Source organism: Zalophus californianus, chromosome X (assembly GCF_009762305.2).
Source record: "Zalophus californianus isolate mZalCal1 chromosome X, mZalCal1.pri.v2, whole genome shotgun sequence".
NCBI classification, from domain to species: Eukaryota; Metazoa; Chordata; class Mammalia; order Carnivora; family Otariidae; genus Zalophus; species Zalophus californianus.
The window spans coordinates 120,086,453-120,108,296 of NC_045612.1; the positions used below are offsets into that span (position 1 = coordinate 120,086,453).

General features: G+C 43.6%; 1 protein-coding gene across 4 annotated transcripts in view; it reads right to left on the reverse strand.

Annotated features, from left to right (window-relative positions):
* Positions 1-16,474: 16,474 nt before the first annotated feature.
* Positions 16,475-21,844, reverse strand: part of FRMPD4 (FERM and PDZ domain containing 4) — a 551,594-nt gene continuing 546,224 nt past the window's right edge. For 3 of the 4 annotated variants that reach the window (XM_027609161.1, XM_027609160.1, XM_035725755.1), the window contains exon 17: positions 20,392-20,525. In XM_027609161.1, coding sequence (XP_027464962.1) covers positions 20,521-20,525 — 5 coding nt within the window. In that variant the 3' untranslated portion in view covers positions 20,392-20,520. Of the gene's footprint in view, positions 20,526-21,844 lie in introns of all 4 variants that reach the window. The other variant, XM_027609162.2, reaches the window with a different exon arrangement.

Below are 21,844 nucleotides of genomic sequence, written 5' to 3' on the forward strand. Positions count from 1 at the left end.
AGAATTCTCCCGCCTGTGGGCCCAACTGGGACACCGGATCTTCCTGGTTCTATAGCAGCTTCCTGATGTTTGGGCTCGAACTGGGACATTGGCTCTGCAGATGTCGGATTTGCCAGCCTCTGTAATCTCATGAGCTAGTTCCTTATCGTAAGTCTCTTTCTATGTATGTACACATTCTATTGGTTCTGTTTCTCCGGAAAACCTTAATACACTTCCTCCCCAGGGATATTTGGAGCTCTAATCTTTGGCCAGGTAGCTCCACCTTTTATCTCTTGGTTCACTGGAGAACAAAGTCCTGTGCTCATTGTTTCCTCTAGGACAGTAGAGGAAAACAAATTCAGCATCATCAGAAACACATACTTATTGACGTCCATAAATGCACTTACTTACAAATTATATACATGTACCACCCCATTAATAGTCAAAACTATTACATGCATTTACTTGCAAATTAAATAAAAGGATCAGGGGCGCCTGGGTGCCTCAGGCATTAAGCGTCTGTCTTGGGCTCAGGGCATGATCCCAGGGTCCTGGGATCGAGCCCCGCATCAAGCCCCGCATCAAGCTCCGCATCGGGCTCCCTGCTCAGCGGGAAGCCTGCTTCTCCCTCTCTCACTGCCCTTGCTTGTGTTCTTGCTCTCCTTGTGTCTCTGTCAAATAAAGAAAGAAAATCTTAAAAAATAAATAAATAAATGAATCACTTCATTAATATGGCAAATGTGCAATACACTGTAAAAAGGTGAAAAAAATATAAATACAGTTTTCTTCTTTCACCCCCACCGAATAGTCTTGTTCCTGGGGTGTTTGCAGCATATTCTGCGGAGCCCTGACTCAGAGACCCCTGCCCAGGCTGAGGCTGTGGGTGGCCCCCGGCTCTGTCTGCACGCCAGCTGGCTCTGGGGAGGACGCTGAATGAGAGTTGCGAGAGGAAGGCCCTCAGGGTCTCCAGATGACGTCACCATCTCATCTGCTCCTGTTAGAGTATTTGCTTACACCAATGCATCTCCAACCTAGTGAGAAGTTTGGGTCCTCTTTCTTTCTTTCTTTCTTTCTTTTTTTTAAAAGATTTTATTTATTTATTTGACAGCGAGAGACACAGTGAGAGAGGGAACACAAGCAGGGGGAGAGGGAGAGGGAGAAGCAGGCTTCCCGCGGAGCAGGGAGCCCGATGTGGGGCTCGATCCCAGGACCCTGGGACCATGACCTGAGCCGAAGGCAGACGCTTAACGACTGAGCCACCCAGGCACCCTCTTTCTTTATTTTTTTCCTATGGCTTTCCAGGTGATCGTGATGTTTAGTCACTTTGGAAAACGGCCGAACTAGACTAGGCTGCTTTCTTTTTGTCTTTTGTGAATGGTCACAGCTTCATAGGAATGAAAACTAAAACCTATTTTTTTTTTTCAAGCAGGTCAAAAATAAAATCAGGGACAAACGCTGGTCTGTGCCCCGAAAGGTCTGAGAAGGAATAATTTGAGAGACATAGGACATGTATATTTTTTATTGATTTTGCTTTTCCTTTCTTCTGAGTTTAGTACTACCCATCTCTTAAATTTTACTGAGATTGAGCTCTCTTTATACTTTCCCAGCTGCTCAGGGAAGAGATGACATGAATTAAATTTCACTTTCACTCTTGAGCATGGGCTGTGTGTGCGTGTGTATTCCAACTTTGGATATCCAGGCATTGCCACAAAAAAGTAGACAACATTTCTATCATTCACAAGGTAGATATAATTAATTGGTATATTTATTATGACAATTTCCTAGCAAACAATAATAAATTGTGTTGGCCTCAAAAAAAATGCAGTACATTTCAGCAATTTTCCAACACGTGAGGTAAAGTATCTCCAGGAAGGAAGATGTATCTTCTTTTTTTTTTTTTAAAGATTTATCTATTTATTTGACAGAGAGAGACACAGCGAGAGAGGGAACACAAGCAGGGGGAGTGGGAGAGGGAGAAGCAGGCTTCCCGCGGAGCAGGGAGCCCGATGCGGGGCTCGATCCCAGGACCCTGGGACCATGACCTGAGCCGAAGGCAGATGCTTAACGACTGAGCCACCCAGGCGCCCCAGGTGTATCTTCTAATTTGCACGAAGGTATCCTATGGACTAATGGCAACCTTTTTGGCTGGGGGGTTAATTAACTGTTCCAGCTGCCTCTGCTATCAACTTCCCACCTCTGGCCTCTGGACCATCCCCCAAAGACACTATTCCTCTAAGAGGGTAGAGTGTAGTGCCAAGTCCCATTAATTTATTTGGCAACCATTTATGGAGGCTTCCCCGTGGGGCCGGCCCAGTGTACTTCTGGGTTGGCCTGCCTGTTCCGGAAGACACGGCTGGGCGCCCTGGCGCAGGGGCCCTAGGCAGCGGACCGAAAGCCACGCAGGCTGAGCTGAAAACCTCATCAGATGCCTGCCTTCTCTGCAGTCCCTTGATTTCAAGGAAATAAAACCACGGGGCCCAATAACAGAGGCACAAGGCCTTTACACGTGATTCTCTCATTTTGTCATGGGGACAATCGAATCCCATAGTCACTGTTATCTCCATTTTAAACGTCAGAGTGGGTGGGGCTCAGAGTGGTTACGTGGTTTCCCGGAAAATAGCGTAACTGGGATTTGAACTCAGGTCTGTTTGGCTCCCCTGACCACAATTCCAAGGTTCACTGGTCCCTGACAAAAAACGACTCTCTCTCTTGCCTCTGTCAACCGAAGCATTTGGCTTCTCACAGTTGATTAAGGACCAGAGCCGGCTGTTTTGTCCTTTCACCACGATTCATACACAACCGGCGCAAGCTTTCTAGGGCCGAGGGAAAGCGACAGGCTCCCGAACGGACAGAGAAAACTGCCAAGTCAAAGTCAATTAATGAAACATTCTAGTAAGTGACTGCAAGATTTGATATGCCACCTTGTTACATTTGGTAAACAGAAATTTGGTGCTCACAGATTCATGACAACGCATAAATTTCATAGAAAGTTCTGCACATTTGAAAACAATTTAAAAGTTAGATTTTATTCTTCATGACCTTCCTGAGTGCTCATGAAAAGAGCCAAGAAGTTATAAGCAAAGGCCGATTGAATGGTTACTCATGCCTGATTTCAAAAGCGAATTATGAAAACTGTGTCATTCTAAATATATGTTTAGTGTGGGTTACGGGGTGATTTGTTAACATTTTATTTTCCAACTTCTTACTGTGAAAATTGTCAAATATATGGGGAAGTTGAAAGCAACAGTGCCACGACCACCGTACACCCATCGCTTAAATTCAACCATTGACGCCATTTTACCATATTTGCTTTGCTTATGCAGCGACCTACCTTTATTTTTGCTGAATCTCTTGAAAGCCGCAGGTGCTATAATGTATCACTCCGGGATCTCCTAAAAGCAAGGATATATTTTTCATGATCATAATAACTTATCACACTTAAGAAAGTTAATAATGTCCTGATAGCATATAGTATCTAGTCCATATTTGAATTACCATCATCATTCCCTGAGTCAGTTCTCAATTGCCATGTAACGAACACCCGAACCCTTGCTTGGTGCCTTCATACAACAGCCCTTCACTTAGCTCACGGTTCTGTCGGCTTGCTCTGTAGACCGGGCTTGGCTGGGCACTTCTGGCTTCAGGAGGGTTCTCTCACGCAGCAACGGCTCGGCTGGGCCGTTCTGTTTCTGGAGGTTGCCTGGCTATCAGGTGGGGTGTTGGGGGCAACTGAGCCACGCGTCTCTCCTCACCTAGCAGGCCTGAGATTTCCCACGTGCTATTTAGTCTGTAGGTCAGCCTTCTCGATGACCCCAGCTCTCTCCTGGGCCTCCATCCCTGTTCGTCCATTAGCTTCATCTTCTCTTCCTTGCCTCAATTAGCCACCATGGCAACACCTTGACTCTGGAAAACAGTTCTGGCTTGCTGGATATAGCATTTTCGGGCAATCTGGGCTTCTAGCTAGTTTTCCTTCCTTTGTCTGCCTGTGCACTTTTTGGCAACTGCTCCTGGCCTCAGCCACGCAACCACAGGAGGAGTGTTCCTAACGACGGAAGCCAATCCCACCCAAGCATCCATACCGGTGTAGCCAAAGCCCCAACCTGTGGGCTATTAAGACCACCTATTTCCACTTAATTCGTGGGGCTCAGACTAACTAGGCGGGTAACTGAAACCACCCCCTTTCATCCTTAATTCCCTTCTGCCCAGCCTGGCTTCCTGATGTTTCTCTCCCCTCCCCCGACCTCAGGAGACCCTTCCAGTGGGTGGCAACCTCTACTACACAGTGAAGCGAATAGCGGAGGAATTGTTGGTGGATTCAAATGAGGGCTACTTGTCAATATCTGCATCTTTATGTTGGAAAACAGAGGGGTGTGCATCCTTCATGTGTCCACACGCTATGGTTTGCCGTATGACATGGGGTGGTTTCAGGATATGAGCTGGGCATTCGGAGTCAAGGACCAGAGTCGCACTTCTGCCTCCCATCCTTCTCTCTTTACAGGCCCCTGAGCAGATCCTCCAACCTCTCTGACTCTTTACAGATCATTTCTTTGGTGTGAAAGGGGGATAACAACAGAATTGTGTGGGAGATCAAAACACCGCGTAAGCCTAATGAATCGTTTCTAAAAGTTGTGCTGAGAGAACTACCCTCTGAACAACTTTTCAAGTGTACAGTATTGTTAGTGTTGTACGGCAGATCTCTAGGACTTAGCGCTCATAACTGAAGCTTTATACTTCTTAAAAACCTGCCCATTTGCTCTTCCCCCAGCTCCTGGCAATCACCATCCTGCTTTCCACTTCTCTGAGTTCCACTTTTGTAGAATCCTCATGTAAGTGGAATCATGCCACATTTATCCTTCTGTGATTGGCTTATTTTACTTTGCAAAATGTCCACCAGATTCATCCGTGTTGTGGCATATGGCAGGACTTCCTTCTTCTTCTTTTTTTTTAAAGATTTTATTTATTTACCTGACACATAGAGCACAAGCAAGGGGAGCGGCAGAAGGAGAGGGAGAAGCAGGCCTCCCGCGGAGCAGGGAGCCCGATGCGGGGCTTGATCCAAGGACCCTGAGATCATGACCTGAGCCGAAGGCAGACGCTTAACCGACTGAGCCACCCAGGCGCCCCAGGACTTCCTTCTTTTTGATGGCCGAACAGTATTCCAGTGTGTGTGTATCACATGTAATTATATATAGAAAACACATTTTCTTTATGTAGTCCTCTGTCGATGGACGCTTAGGTTGCTTCCATATCTTGGTTGTTGCGAACAGGGCTGCCGTGAACGTGGGGGGGCAGATTTCACGAACCACTGAGACATGGAGAGTTAGGAAGAGCCAGGCTTGGGGAAGCACCGTGTCTGAAGCCAGGAACAAAACCCGGGACTCCACCCGCTGAATGATACAGGGGAGGCTCACCTTGGTCTGCAGTCAGAACGACCCAGACAAGACCCTTTCCGAGCTCAGGATCCGGGTGCGGGCAAACACCGCCTCTGGCTATGGTTGGAAAGCCCACACCTTCCTCCAAATGTGTTCGTTTTTGCTCACTCTCAGAATAATAATAGTGAACATTTATTAGGGCTTATTATACGTCAGACCCCCTCCTAAAGACATCTATTAACTCGTGCATTTCTTACGAAAGCCATGTGGCAGGAGCTGTTGTGTTGTTCCGGGAAGCAAATTCAGGCTCGGAGACTGACTTTGTCTTTGCCAGTAATTTATTTAACGCAGGTTTATTTACTGCGGGAATCTTAGAAGCCCCTAGCGCACAGGATAATGTCTCTTAATAAGCCAATAAAGAGAGAACATAGTCCAAACCAACAATAGATTAATCACTGTTCCAGGCAAGGGGAGATGAAAGGAATAAAGTCCAAATTTAGCTGAGGTGTTCCTTCCTGCGAGGTGGTCGCGGAGCCCGCTCAGCCAACCCCGAGCCCGGAGCCGCGGAGCCGCCCCGTTGCTAGGGCGCGTTGCTAGGGAACGCGGGCGCTGGGGGCGACAGCGACAGCAAGAGGATCACCCGTCCCGCGCTGCCCGGCTGTTGTCACTGCCGGTAAGAGTCGCTTTAAATGCCCCAAGGTCTTGGGAGAGCTTTGCAGATCAGCAAAGAGCGGCGTTGTGCAGCCCCAGCTCTGGCGGCGCCCGTCCGTGCTTCTCAGTGACCACGGATGAGGCGACGCCATCGCGTCTCAGCTGACTTCACTCTTCTAGCAAAACAACGTTACTCATAAAAACAACTCCATTTTTGTCATACGCAAGTGGATTTGAAATCAGATCAAACCAATATACAACAGCTGTTTGTTTTTAAGGTCTTATTTTTTAAGTACTCTCTACACCCAAGGTGGGGCTCGAACTCACAACCCCGGATGCTCTACTCACTGAGCCAGGCAGGCGCCCGCACAAGAGCTGTTTTATCCCTGTCTTACAGATAAGAAATTCGAGGCACATAAACATGAGGTGCCTCACCCAAAAGTCACAGCTGGGACAGGGCAGGGCTGGGAAAAAAGAGGAATATGGATTTATCATTCTATTAACCAGGAAAGTGTTTCTAACTAAAAAATAACTTCTAAAATCTAAAAAAAAAAAAAAAAAAAACCTAAGTGCAAAAAGATTTCTTTTATTAATGAAAACTTTTACAGTACTAAAAGCCCCAGTTTATTTATAAAAGCAAAGCCCTGTAGAAAAACTTTTCTTAATAAAGCTCGTGATAAAGAGCAGCAGTAAAAATACGTGCCTGCGAAAATAATTCTATGTATCATCAAATCTGAAAATTAAAAAAAATCATTTATAGCTCAGCAACCATGGATTTGTCCCAGGAAGAGTAGTTTTCGGCATTGAATTATGAGTCCCTCATTCCCAGGGCTACTTGGTGGGGCATTCCCTTCTAGCAATACCTCAAAGCAACTAAAATTAGAGAATTAGCATAAAGCCAGGACCTAAAGGGCTATTTGGAGCCCAGGGTTTATTACTTTTATTCATTCAATAGCAAACATTTAATGAGTACCTGCTCTTTACCAGGGGTATTCTATGCTTGAGAATAAATAGAAATAAAACTCATCTCTGTCCTCAAGGAACTCAGAGTCTTTTTGTTGAGCTAGAGATACAGACCCACCATTGTACTGCTCAAGAATAAAGGCCAAAGGTCCAATGAGCTGGAAGGTTGGAATTGCCTGGGGGAGTTCCGGTGGGTCAGCAGAGTGAGGCTTACAGCAGCTAAGTGTGGAAGTACAGATAGGGAAATTGAGGCTTGGGGAGGTTCAGAATTTCCCGAGGGAATGTAAGTCACAGGTTCAAGACCCCGACCTGGAAGTCAGGATTGGAGCCAAAGTGAGGACGAATCTCTAATATCGCGGGCCACCAACTCACTGTCATGTGACAGATGGTGCTGACGTGCTCCCCATCCGTTCCCCTAACATCACCTGCGCGAATGATTGGATTCTGACCATTGTGGATGAATTGGTCGTTGATTACAATGGTTTCAAGGTGACTTTTAGAGCAATGGTTCCCAAAGGGTGGTCCCTGGACGGCCAGGGACCTCAGCCTCACCTGAGAGCTTGTTAGGAATGCAGATTCCCTAGCCCCACCCGGACTCCCTGAATCCGGAGCACTGGGTCCTGGGCCCAGACATCTGGGCTTTAACATGATCCTGATGGCGCCAGTTTATGAGGCACTGTCTTAGAAGTTTAGAAAAGATTACTTTCACATTCTTTTGCTTGTTGATCAGGTGTCCAAATGCTATAAGTACATTTCGTGCATTTCGTTAGCAGCGGGGACTAGATTCTTGCTACTTCCTGTATTGGCTGGTGGATCAAAAACACTGCATCACCTGGGAGCTTGTTAGAAATGCAGACTCTCGGGGCGCCTGGAGGCTCAGTCGTTGGGCATCTGCCTTTGGCTCGGGTCATGATCCCGGGGTCCTGGGATCGAGCCCCACATCGGGATCCCTGCTCGTCAGGAAGCCTGCTTCTCCCTCTCCCACTCCTTCTGCTTGTGTTCCCTCTCTCACTGTGTCTCTCTCTGTCAAATACATAAATAAAATCTTAAAAAAAAAAAAAAAAAAGAAATGCAGACTCTCAGCCTCGCGCCAGACCTCCTAAGCCATTTTCTGTATCTTAGCAAATGCCCAGGTGATTTATGCGCATGTTAAACTTTATATCCATACATAAAGAAGGTCGTTAGCATTTCAGTTCACCCTCCAAAAAATAAAAAGACATTTATTTATCTTTTCTTTTTAAGAAATCTCTACACCCAATGTGGGGTTGGAACTCACGAACCCAAGATCAAGGGTTGCATGCTCTGCCGACGGAGGCGGCCAGACGACCTTAAAAAACCCATTTATATGGTGCCTACTGCACGCCAGGTATTTTTCGGAGCACCGGGAACACACATATAAATAAGATACAGGTATTTCCCTAAGCAGAACAGATTAAAAAATGAAACCTAAAAAAAAAATAATAATACTCCGTGAGTAATGCAGGGAGTTTTGCTCTTGGGTAAGGTTAGAGGGCCAATCACAGAGGGCTGTCCGGGGAGGTGACCTCTGAGGTGTGATTTGAAAAACAAATAGGACTTCGTTAGTTGGATAAAGCAGAGAAAGGACTTCAAGTTGGAGAGTTATTTTCCTTGAAAAAAGGTCACTTCAAATTATAATTATGAATTCAAGAGGTATTTTTAAAAAATCGATCATTATTATACTCTAATCTGTACTTATTTCCTGCGTTTCCCCAGGCACCTGTGACCTCTACTCTGCCTTCTGTTCTGTATTCCCAAAGACAGATAAAAATGTCTTCCTGAATTTAGTTATTTTTTCCATTATGCTATTTTATTTAAGATACATTCAAGGGTGATTTAGTGATATTTTTAATGATTAAATGTTATAGTTATAATGTCTTATTTCATATCCATTTGCCTTTAACAGTATAAATACTGTGTAATAGAAAAATAATTCTAAAATATAGAGTCATCCTTCACTCATAACATGAATGGGAGACATATACAGCCTTGGTTTCAAGAATAAAAATTTTTTTTCTTTTCAAACTGCAATTTACTCCCAGGAATGTAATTCTTATTTAATGAACCTGAAAATAAATGGTAGTTTCACCCCACCACACAGTAGAGAATGCAATTTACATATATTGTTCTATTTCCCTGACCCCATCAACTGTGTGGTAATAGAAGGGGTTGACTTAATAGCAATAAACCATGGCTTGGCTGTTCTTGTGCCTACCTAGCAAAGCAGGACTTTTCTTTCCTGTTAATGTCTCACCCAGTTTCTCCTGGGAGTTCTTGATGGTACCTCATGGGAGTTGACCAATAGTTCTGCCCAGAACTTGGGCCATCCGCCATGCTCTTCCGCTTTAGTTCATCCTTGTTGTGATCTGCTCCCTATAAGCTGGTGGGGAGTACCTCAGTTTTCCCCCAAGCCACTTCACCACAATGGAATCTGTGTCATGGCCAAGGGTGTTCCCTCCAAAGATTCCCAAGTGGACCGGGGGCTGAACGTGTATAACTTAGAAGCAATACAAATCACCATCCCCACCCTGTCCACACTTTGCCATCTAAGCTTCAACATAAGCTGCTTGTCCCACAGGATCTAATCAGCGATCTGATGTTGAGGAAATGGTCTACATTTATGGAGAAAAAGAAAAGTAGATTCCTACCTGACTTCATATAAAAAAGTGGATTTCAGATGGATTAAAGATCTACATATGAACGGTAGAACTATAAAGTAAAGAGAAGAGGAGGTGGGAAAATCATTTCTCATAAGGGACCGAGGAAGGACTTTTAAAGAAAACCCCCAAGGCATACATCATATGATTAAAGATTGGTGGGCTTGACTATTTCCATACTAAGGCTTTCTGTTTTCGAAAGGAAACTATGGACAAAGATTACAAGTGACGGATTGGGGGCGCCTGGGTGGCTCAGTTGGTTAAGCGACTGCCTTCAGCTCAGGTCATGATCCTGGAGTCCCGGGATCGAGTCCCACATCGGGCTCCCTGCTCAGCAGGGAGTCTGCTTCTCCCTCTGACCCTCTTCCCTCTCGTGCTCTCTATCTCTCATTCTCTCTCAAATAAATAAATAAAATCTTTAAAAAAAAAAAAACAACAAGTGATGGATTGGGAAAAGATATTTGCAATGTCCCAAACCAATGAGGGCCTTATATATAAATACATAAAAAACATCTGTAAATCAACATAGAAAAATAGAAAACTTAATTGAAAATTGGGCAAAAGACATAAAAGGAAATTAAAAGAAAAGGAACCCAAACGGTCAACGGCCATATGAAGAGAAGCTCAAACCTTTTTATCAATCAGAGAATGCAAGATAAAACAACAAAGAAATATAAATCCATCAAATAGGCAAAGTCAGAAAGCTGGATAATGCACACTGTGGGTGGGATACATCAATCAGAGCCCTATGGGTGTGTAGACAGGTGCCACCATCTTGGTCATATTAAGTTTCCCTCGTGATCCAGTATGTGTGTGTGTGTGTGTGTGTGTGTGTGTGTGTGTGTGTGTGTTTGCCTTGTTGTTCCTTTCTCAGAAATCCAGGGAGTACTAAAGGAATACTCCACTAAAGTCTGATTCAACAATATAGCTTTATATAGCTTTGGAAAATCAAGGGAGAGATAAAGGGTCACAGAATCTAGAAACAAATGAGCCCTGTTCTATATTCTTCTCTTCTGGAACCCACATGGAGGAAGCAGCATCCTTTCGGCGTACTCTGGACAAGAGTTCCAAGTGGCACATGGTGGGGAGTTAAATGAGTGGGTTCCACCTCCAGCTGAATAACTTCGGAGTCAGCAACCTGAGTCGTCTCATCGCCCTTCTCATAAATACTTGAGAAAGCATGGTTACACTGGTTAAAGTTCAGCATCTTTAATAATTCATCTGTCAGTTGAATTATTTGATCTAACCTGATCTTGAAGTCATAACTCGACTCTAAAATGAGTACAGTGAAAGAAGTCATACTGTCACAGGAAGCTTACCTATGGACTTAGTACTAATAAAATTCTGACCTGCACACATCAGTACATCATAATTATTGGCATCTGCAGCCCCAGAGCAACTTGGCATATTATCAGGGAAATATGTCTAGAGAATGGGCCTGGGCCAGGGCAGAGAAGGCTGAAGGCTGTGGGTTCCGAAAGACTTTCAAACCTGTATTTCAAGTGTCTACACTATTTCTTCTGTCCGGAGGAATATGTCATCTGTTGAGTTTGTAGCCGAGGGAAGAGCCTTAGAGGGCATGGTGGACAGACCCTACGGTGGTCCCCCATGATTCCTGCTTCCTAGTATTTACGCCCCATGCAGCCCTCTCGAGTGTGGGCAGAACCTGTGACATGCTTCTAAGCAACAGAATGTGGCAACAGTGAAGTAATTTTGGAGATGTACTTATGGTCCCAACTCAGTTAATTTTTATTTTTTAGAGATTTTTCTCTTAAGTAATCTCTATACCCAACATGGGGCTCAAACCCACAACCTTGAGACCGAGTCACATGCCCCACCAACTGAGCTAGCCAGGTGCCCCCCAAATCAGTTAATTTTGAATTAATCAAAAGGGAGCTTATCCTGAGTGGGCCTGACTTAATCAGGTGAAAACCCATAAAGGAGGGACTGGACCCTCCCTGAGGTCAGAGCCTCTCCTTGTGGGCTTGATAAAATAAGGAGCCATGTTGGAGATGCCCCTGGAGCAAGGAACCGTGGGCAGCCTCTGGGACCCGAGGGCAGCCTCCAGCCTCCAACAGCAAAACACCAGGGCTACTCGCCAGTCATATAGCTGCAAGAAATGGAAATATTTTAACAATTGGAATGAACTTGGAAGCAGATTGATCCCCAGCTGAGCCTTCAGATGAGACTGCAGCCTAGCCAAAATCTTGATGAGACCCTGAGCAGATGACCCAGATAAATTTTGCCCAGACTCCTGAGATAATAAATGCGCCTTTAAGTTTGTGTGCATTCGTTACACAGCAATATAAAACTAATACAGAGGGGTGGGGTGGAGAGGGTGAGGGGAGATAAGGAAGGGAAAGAAAAGGGAAGAAATAATAGATAGTGGTGATTAAATTTAAATTGGCTTTTATCAAGCTCTGAGCTCACATTTTCCTTTATTCCTCACCCTATGTATATTTTAGACTGCAGAATGCATGGGGTCACATCTGAATGGACTTGGGTGCAGGCTTGGAACCCAACCAAGAAGGAAGTTGGGCCCAAGAACTGGTGGAAAGATGAGGAAAAGCAGAGGAAAGTTCCCGCTCTGGGCTAAGGGCTGGTATGGAATCAGACCGTGTTGGGAAGGACAGGTTTTAGGGAACAGACTGCTTATGCTGGCTGTTAGGTCAATATTTGCCACTACCCTTCCCACACCCCATTGCAGTTGTCAGTCATTCACAAACTAATGTGCACTCAACATTCTACAGCAGATTTTCAGATATTGGGGAAGAAATAGTTATTCACGCAAATCACACATCATTATCATCTAAGGCACCCAAAGGCTAAGAACAAGTGAGTATGTATGTGTTTGTTTGCATTATTCAGGGGATTCTCAGTTGTCTTTTGACCTGGGACTTAGGAAAGGATTTGGGTAAGTCAGAACCCAAGTGTAACGAGGGAGAGTCTTTATCTGCTACTATCTCATTGCACATATCATTTAAATATCGTTAGCCGGGCCTTTGTGAAATGGGTGTCATGTACTAACTGATCAGAGTTGGCTCCTTCATGCCAAACCTAGACAAGGTCCTGACTTATCTGTAGTCCCTTCCTCAGTGGACTATCAATTTCCCTCTTAGCACTTACTGCAGTCTGTCATTATTCTGTTTATTTTACTCTTCTTTGCTTGCCCCCTACACCTGCACTTGCCCACTAGACCTCCACGTGCCACTAGCCACAGGTGGGCTTTAAATTTAAATTAATTAAATTACGTTGTCTTGAAGATTCCGTTTCTTCGTCATTCTGGCCACACTGAAAATACACAATAGCCACGTATGGCTATTTGCTACCATATTGTGCATCACAGATTTAGAAAATGTCCACGATTGCAGGAAATCTTATTGGACAGTGCCGAACGCTACCTGTTCAGCTATTTTCACCACTGGCTTCAGACCCCTTAAACATTTGTGCACAGGCAGTCCTCATTCTGCATGGATCTGATATACATGAATTTCAGTTACCATGGTTTTAGCTAAACACCTGTCCCCCAACAACATGGTTGAAACTTCAGTTACCATGGTAATGTTAACTGAGAATCATTGCACAAAGTACAAACTTTGCAACTACCTCTTCAATCCAGAAATCACTATATAAATAAAATAGGTGCATGATGATCAGTGACCAATCATATCACCTCTTGCAGCGTCTGTTGGTGATGGGCCACCAAGCATCTACTATTCAGCTCAGGCACAGACAGCCAAGCATGTAGTAGTGCTGCCTCCTTTTTTCCCCCCTGCATGATAAAGCCACATAACATTTTATAAAAATGGATGATTGAAGGAGGGAACCGATCAACAAAGTTGAAAGTGAAGTAAAGAAACAAGAAATGATAATGCTGGAAGTGAAATGAAGATAGAATGTAAATGGGATGATAGGAAAAGTAGCTGCTTATGGGAATGCGAGCACTGCCTTCATCTGAGACTGGACATACGCAGCCAGAGGAAGGCAGAGAAGGCGAATTCATTGACAGAAGCAAGGAGGGTGGCTGTGATGAAAAGGATGCAGCTGTCCCAGAGGAAGTAACACTGGAAAAGAAACCCACTTACGTTAAAGGAACTCTTGGAGACATTTCACAACATTGGAAGCACAAACGATAAAATAATGGGAAGCTGATCCAAATTTAGAAAGTGGTATGACAATTTGCCAAAGCATAGAAAAGATGCTGACTCCAGATTATAAGTTAAATGATGAATAAAAGATGACAAGCTTTGTTCACATTACCCCTCCATAAGGCTTTACCAAAAAAGTCCACTTTAAATCTCTCAGTTTCTAATGTTTTAAATTACCATGTACCAAATAAATATCCATTTTACTATATTTTTTCATGTCCCATATATTTAAAATTGACAGTAAGATTGTAATGTTTTCACAAACATCTCTATAGGTCATGGAACAATTGTAATTTTTTTCTCATTGACAATTAAGATCATTTTGCACATTTCTGACTTGCTTGGTCATCCTTGCAGTCCTGCGACGCCATGCAAAGTGGAGACTGCCTGCAATGCTGACTCGCTCTGAGCCCCTCCTTTCGTGAGGAATGACCCTTCTAGAATGCGTGCTCCATTTTTGGCAAGGACCATGTCAATCATTCACCATTGTCTCTCAACTCCAGCCCCTAGCAGTATTTGCCCAGATTAGGAATGAATGAACGGACCCATCTTGCCCCTTTTCAGTGGGTGACAGAAAGGAGTCATGGATCATTTAGTGAAAGGGCAGAATGTGCGAAAGGTACTAAGCAAAGTGAAAACAGAAATATTACTTAGTTGGAGGTTATCAAGAAGGCTCAGCTTCCCAAATCCCACATACCTCCACTGCCAAAGCTAATTCTGCCTAAAGTTGTGAATGACAATGCCGCAACCAGAATTTTGGTCCAGACCGGAGAGTAGAAAATGAGAATTAACAGGTAGAACAACAACAACAACAACAACAACAACAAAAAACAAACAAACTCACAAACAACTCAATGCTTTGAGGTTAATGTGTAACAGAAAATTGAGATGCGATTATAAATACAGAGGCAAGATTGGAGAAAATTCAGCTGAAGGCAGGAGGTTAATTTCAAGTTGAATGGTGAAATAAGCCATGTGGGATAATTGGCTATCTACTTATTTCAGTGACCCAGGATTTAACTCATTCCATTATTTTGTGCAGCAGAAACATTTGATAAAGACATGGATTTCCTATGTATAAGCTTTGAAATTAAAAAGTGAGTGGGGTAGGCCAGAGAACAGGGAGATAATTAAAAAGTATCCAGCTTAGTGATGTTCAAGTTCTTATGAATAAAAATTCGGTTCAAAAGGTTAGATTCTGACTGATCTTTCAAAGCAGAGAAGCTATCTCTGCAATGTTAACTCTAAAGGAAGATTTGGGATGTCATATAGAGAACGTTTTATCATAGTTTTTGGACTGCCAGAGGGGAAACTAGCACTGGAATCCATAAAACCAAACTGAAAACTAGTCTTACCACCCCCCCCACAGAGCTCCTCAAACACCTCCCACCTCTGAGTACCCCTCCATCCCCCAAAATGCGGAGACAAAGTCAGGTTAGAGAGAAACAATGTAATATATGTATTTTGCTCCCTATGAAGATTTCTAAATGTTTGGAAAAGATAAGGAATCACCTGAAGAGAGCCGATTTGCTTATTTCCCAATTTAAAAATCAGTTAACACAATTATGAATGGTAAACCAGTCAAAGAGGGTGGACTTCTCCCATTGCCAAACCAAGAGTAATCCAGGAGAAATAAATCCGAGTGACATCCTGAGTAGCTCAGAAGTATCATTCAGAGAATAACTGGCTTTTGGAAATACATGAAAAAGGAACATAAATGAAGATTGTCTTACGACAAATCATCATGGAAGATGAAATTCATAGCAAAAGGAATTCATCCGTTGCAGTGTTGCTGTACTGGTCATTCCAATATTTGTTAAGTCTTTCTTTTCTGGAAAGTAATTTATTTTGCGATTAGACTGATTCCAGTTGGGCCTAAGGGGTCTGTGTTAATTTCAATGTCTGAAGCAACTGCACTAGATGTTGGATTTTACTAGAAGCCTAATGCTGTGGTGGTTGTTCATCTGAGTACTCTGTCTTTCCATGTCTATCATACCCCTTCTGGCCAATCCACTTACATAAAATATGCTGGAATGAGGACTCAGCTAGAAGGGCAATTGCAGTCAGACCAACTCAGAGTCAAATGTTAAACTCAAACCCAGACAATAATACTAACATCAGTATATATAGGTATGAAGTTGAAAGAAGATGCCCAAAGTTGTTGACAAGGACTCTCTTTGGGGGCTGGGTTTATGGGAATTTTCACTTTCTTCGTCACTTACTTCTCTAATATTTACTTGATAACATTAAGAGATTATTGATTTTTGGGAAAGTGTGAAAATGGCATTGTGGTTATGTTTAAAAGTTATCTGTAAGAAGTTCTTACTAAATGAATTGGTGTGTGAGAAGTACATACCGATTCATTACATGACTGTGTCTACTTTTGTATATGTTTCAAAGTCTTAGAATAAAAGATTAATAGTGATATACTCGGAAAACCAGGCTGGGGACTAAATATAAAGGACCGTGAGTACAGGGGCGCCTAGGTGGCGTAGTCAGTCGCGTGGCCGACTCTTGGTTTCGGCTCAGGTCATGATCTCGGGGTTCTGGGATGGAGCCCCACCGATGGGCTCTGTGCTCAGTGGGGAGTCTGCTTTTCTCTCTCTCTGCCCCTCCCCCCGCCCACGCGTGCTCTCCTCCTCTCTCTAAAATAAACAAATCTTTAAAAAAAAATGGACCTCGGGTTACAAGGAAGTTTCATTCTCTAGTTCAGTGGTCTCCCAACTTGTGTGAATGCAACCCTACCTGCGACAAGATTTTTGCATACATGCACCAGGCATATGCTTATTAATTGATTTATTTATTTAAAATGATGTACATATACCACCGTACTATTACGCCATTATAAAACATACATAAACATAAAAAAGGCTAGATAAAAATAAACACAAGGATCATTCTAACATGTTCTTCCTACACTCTAGTGGACCTGGACCCCACTCAGGAGCCCCATGTGTAATGAATTGGTGGCGGCGGTGGGGGGGGGGGGGCTTGAGGTTTTCGAAGTACTAAAGAGTTTGTTTGTAAGAAACAGAAATGTACCGGAGCACCCATAGGTAATGGGAGATGATCTGGAAAGACCCAGAGCTGCTTCACTTAGGCCTCTCAAAGAACTGGAATGGATTACAAGCTGTTCTAACTGGATAGGATTTGAACAAGGATCACCACTTCCTTGTACACTCCTTTTAGACACATGCAACACACATAATGCATCCTGCACATACAGGCAGGAGACAATATGCATATAAAGCAAACATCTCCCACACATTATCTTGGTCAATATATTTGACGTAATGACTATGATGAAATTATCTTAACATTAAAGTATTTACTCTGCCGGGTAATGCAGTAAAACCGTCACACACGTGATTGTACTTAAAAGTCATGACAATCCTATGGAAAGAGATTTTCGTTTTACTATAAGGAAATCGAGGTTTAGAAAACATTAACTTTCCCAAGATGAAAGGGGTAGAAAATGGCAGAGTCCAGATGTAAATCAAGAAGTTTCTGACCCCAGGCCCCATGTCCTTAACGATTAAACCACATTGCCTCCATAGGGAATTAACAACAGTGTCCAAACCATAAGATTGTTGTGATGGTTAAATATATGTGATATGCTTAGCACATTGTCTGACATAGAACACACATCCTATTAATGTTAGCATTTTAGTGCACAGAATATTTACCAAAAATTTCCACAGTAAACACCATTATTTATCAATATCAAACACCAATATTTATAATTATAAGAAAATAATGTTGTATTATTTAAACATTATTTATAATAACACACACCTAAACTCCTTTTGTTTGCTACCATCTAGAAATATGTGTGACTTTTGTGATGGAATCTCTATGGAACGACTGATGAGAAGAGATAGCAACTACAGACTGTTACACCTCCTGCCCAGTAGGCTACAAAAATGAAGTATTTGCACCTGGCATACTCCTGTCATCTTCTAAGGAGCCATCTACATAAACAGGAGTAGGCGGAGCTTAAGCACTAAATGACCCATGAAGTACATAATGTACATATCAATTTTATTTGACAATTGCGGCTTGCATCCTTTTGCTTTGACCCAAAGATACATTTGTAGACAGAGGACAGTTCTGAAAACTTCTTTATGTTCCATCAGTTTCACCGAAAGTGGTCAAATTTACCACTTGTTTGTTTTCCGCCCAGCTTTCCTATTTCTATCTACCAATCCAAATGAGAACTTCTACTAAATACTTTATCATGGCTTCTATATGAGAGGAGCCATCTCTCCCTGATTTTCTGGAACATTCCGGATTTGAAACTGTCCCAATGTTAGGCTGGGATTCCGAATTTGGTTGGAAGCATTGGCCCTGTAGACGTGATGCACGAAGCTCTATGCGGAGAGCCGTGCCTCACAGGCTGGTGTCCCGTCTGCTTTATAGGACTGGATCTGCACTGACTCCAATGATCCTTGATTGTGGCTTTTTGTAATTTTGCAAATACTTCACTAAATGTTCTGTCACTCTTAATGGAATTCTAAGTTTCGCGGTTGAGTTGGGGTGGGGAGGAAGATGACGTCTTTGGTTTATATATTTTGACATTAAATCAAAGGAGATCTCTCTTTTCATCAAACAATTTAATTTTGATATTACTCATTCCTTTCATTTTATGTAATTAGATAATCTCTAACTCTAGGTATTGCCTAGGAACCTGCCCATTGTTACCTCTCTTCTTCTACTTGGGAAGTATTTTAATTGTAGAAACATCGTGAAGAGCATTTCTAGTGACACAATAGAATCCACCGCACCCCAATTTCTAGTCCAAATGGCATAAGCCAAAATTAAATGTTATGTAGGGATTCCTGGAAGAAAGCATCAGATAACCAAACACTATGAGCAAAAAATTGATTTATTATATATATTCTCTATTAATTCATAATAGCTTCTTGGATCTTAAATGTCTTCTTTGCTATTTCCAATGCTTAAAAATTGTAATTTTAAAACATAAGTACTGTTTTATATACATTGTGATTTCTTTCTCTCTCTCTTTCTCTTTTAACTTCTAAGCATGAATGATATGGTCTCCAAGTATCCACTTGGGAGGGAAAGGGGATAGGATTCATTGTTTTGCTCTAACACGGTAGAATTTAAAACTTCACATCATATACCTGGAGTTTCAACTATATGAAAAATAGCCAAATGTCATCACTTTCTTGGATATTTCTTTTTCATGTATATATATGTATAATATAAACAGAATATGTCTGATTAGTACATTTCAACATTTCATCAGTGTGACTTTTATCTCCTATTTTATATAAAATAAAATATACAGAGAGAAGAAAGGAGACATCTGTTCATCGTACACATAAAGTAAATAAACGTTCATGTATGGCTTTGCAAAGGTAGATTATGATGTGACTTTCATACTTTATTTATTTAAAAGCATCTTGAGAGAACGCATTAGTGTGCTTACGAGGGCGGCCATGGTGGTTGAATGTCGCGCCGAGAGTCCAACATTAGGATCCCCACTGGTCTTTCCAGTGGCTGCCTCTGCAGCTTTCAGGAGACAAATGTAGTTTATGACCACTTCATTGATCTTCGCTACGATTTCCTGCCGCTGTGTTTCTGAGTTCACGACCTTCACTAATCGCATGCAAGCTTCCGTTAGGCAACAGAGCACTTGAAAGCTGGAAGTCATAGCTAGGAGCATCTCCTCTGGGCTTTTCTCGGCCATTGCCAGTTTCCTACAGGCACTTCCCAACTGTCTGGACTCGATGGACAACAGCTGCTTGTACTGAGAAAGCGTAAGGTCATATGCTTCAGGGCGTGACTCCTCTCTCTTCCCCTTTGTTGCCCTGACAAGGCAGAGCAGCTCATTGGCATCATTTTGGGCTGCGAGGAACCCATCAGGCATTGCATACGTGCTCTCTTTTAGGGCACTGATTCTTGCAATCCGGGCATCGAAGGCCAGGCTGCTAAAGTCCGCATCCTCTGGGCCAGTCAGGTCGTCTGCCCAGACCTTCAGCACTGGCCCTCTGGTCAGCTCCCCTCCTTGCTTCCGAATCCCAACAGCCAGAGGTGGGCTGATTGGTTCTGGCATGGCTTGAGTCATCTGTGGTCGAAAGAGGCAAGAGACCTGGCGTGCGGGCCCTCCCTCCTCTTCATCCTCATCGCCGTCTTCATCCTGCCCTCGGGTCAGGAAGCAGTAGCTGAAAGGTCCCCGGCATCTCCAATTGCTGCCTTCCAGCTTGCGCAAGGGTAATGTCCTACACAGCTTTGAGTCTTTGTGAGCGGCCGGGGACCTTTTGTGAACTTTCCCCTCAGAGCTAAAGAACATCGAGCTTTGGGAAAAACTTTTGGTGAGCTTCTTCCCCAGGGGGAGTTCTGCTCGCCTTTCCGAGCTGGCCTCCTGTGCTTCCGTGACACCTGGACACTTTAAGCTGACCGCACCCTTGGTTCTCTCTTGGAGGGTCTCCAAACCTACAGATCCCGAGAGGATACTGCTGCTACGTCTCAGAGCCCTCTGGCTGGGGGATGTTCCGAGGCTCCCCCCTCTCAGATCCAGTGGCCGCCAGTTCACAGCCTCTCCGTATGCCAGATTTGCTTGGGAGAAATCATTAGGGTCTTGATTTGGAATTGGCACCTTTGATTCCGAGTGAATGTTTGATGGTAGCAGGATGGGATCAGCTTCAGGATGTTGAGACCAAGCTGAAGGCATGCCTCCTCGTCTCTCCTTCCCAGGCTCTGTCAAAGCTACACTAGGGGTAGCAGAGAAACAGAGAGAATCATTAAGCATCTCATGGGGGGTCATTTTCACTGAATCTCTACATGCTGTTTGTCATCGCCCGAGGATGCACTCTAGAAGGGCCGGCATTTGTCAGGGTCACCCCCCTTTTCAAAGACTGCCTCCTGAGATCTCATCAGATTTCCATTTCAACACATTTCAAGAAATTCAGGGAGTCTGTTATTTCTGAAACTATGGGTTTCTTTGGAATTGGCTAGCAATCACAGTCGTTTTCAGAGACCATGGCGTTTCATGACTTGCCTTGCCCCCAGTATTTATCTAGCAGCGTTTAGACATGTAATTAGAAAACGTACCTCCTAGATCTCGACTATGCAAACATATTTATGACATTGAAGTTTCACTTCAAGGCAGTTAGGTGAATCCTGGCATCAGTTATCTTTTTTTTTAAATGGTCTAATTTAATGAATGCAAAGTAAACAAGGTCAACTTTTTTAAGAGGTCCCCACGAGGTCTGCCTGGTACTGGGTTTGAAGCAGAGACCCTGGACGAGTTGCCCAACTATTCTCAAAAAAGTTGTCATGTGAGGGGTGCCTGAGTGGCTCAGTCATTAAGGGTCTGCCTTCGGGTCAGGTCATGATCCCCGGGTCCTGGGATCGAGCCCCGCATCGGGTTCACTGCTTGGCGGGAAGCCTGCTTCTCCCTCTCACAACTCTCCCTGCTTGTGTTCCCTCTCTCGCCGTCTCTGTCAAATAAATAAATAAAAATCTTAAAAAAAAAAGTTGTCATGTGAATTTCAATTAAAAAAATTTTTTAAAAAAGCTGTTATGTGAAGAAAATATTTCTGCCTCACAGAATTTTAGTGAGAAGAGGGAAGTTAGGGGAAAGCTCTTTGTAAACCACGAAAGAGTAAACAGCATGCTTTAATTAGAGGTCAAGATGCTAGCGGAGTGACGAGTTAAGGAACATTCATAGACCCGTTTCCCAAGGCCGGGGATGTCAGTGGTGGGTTTTGTGAAAGGAGATCATCTTAAAAGGGCTGCAAATGAACCAAGGTAAGCTCTCCCTACCATCTACTGACCTAGTATGGAAGCAACACTGTTGATATACTTTGATATTTGAGAGTATGAAAGAACATCTGGTTTTTGCCCCAGGACGGCTGGCCGAGTGGATCGGTGAGAGGAATATGTGCCCACTGGGTGGCAGAATGGTGAAGATGGGCGCGGAAGGTGGCTGTTCTTGTTTCTACCTGTGCCTATATTTTATTCTTTTGGGGAAAATAAAGCAGCTCGTCGTGCATACCCCCAGAGCCTTCCTGACACCGAGGTGTGCCAG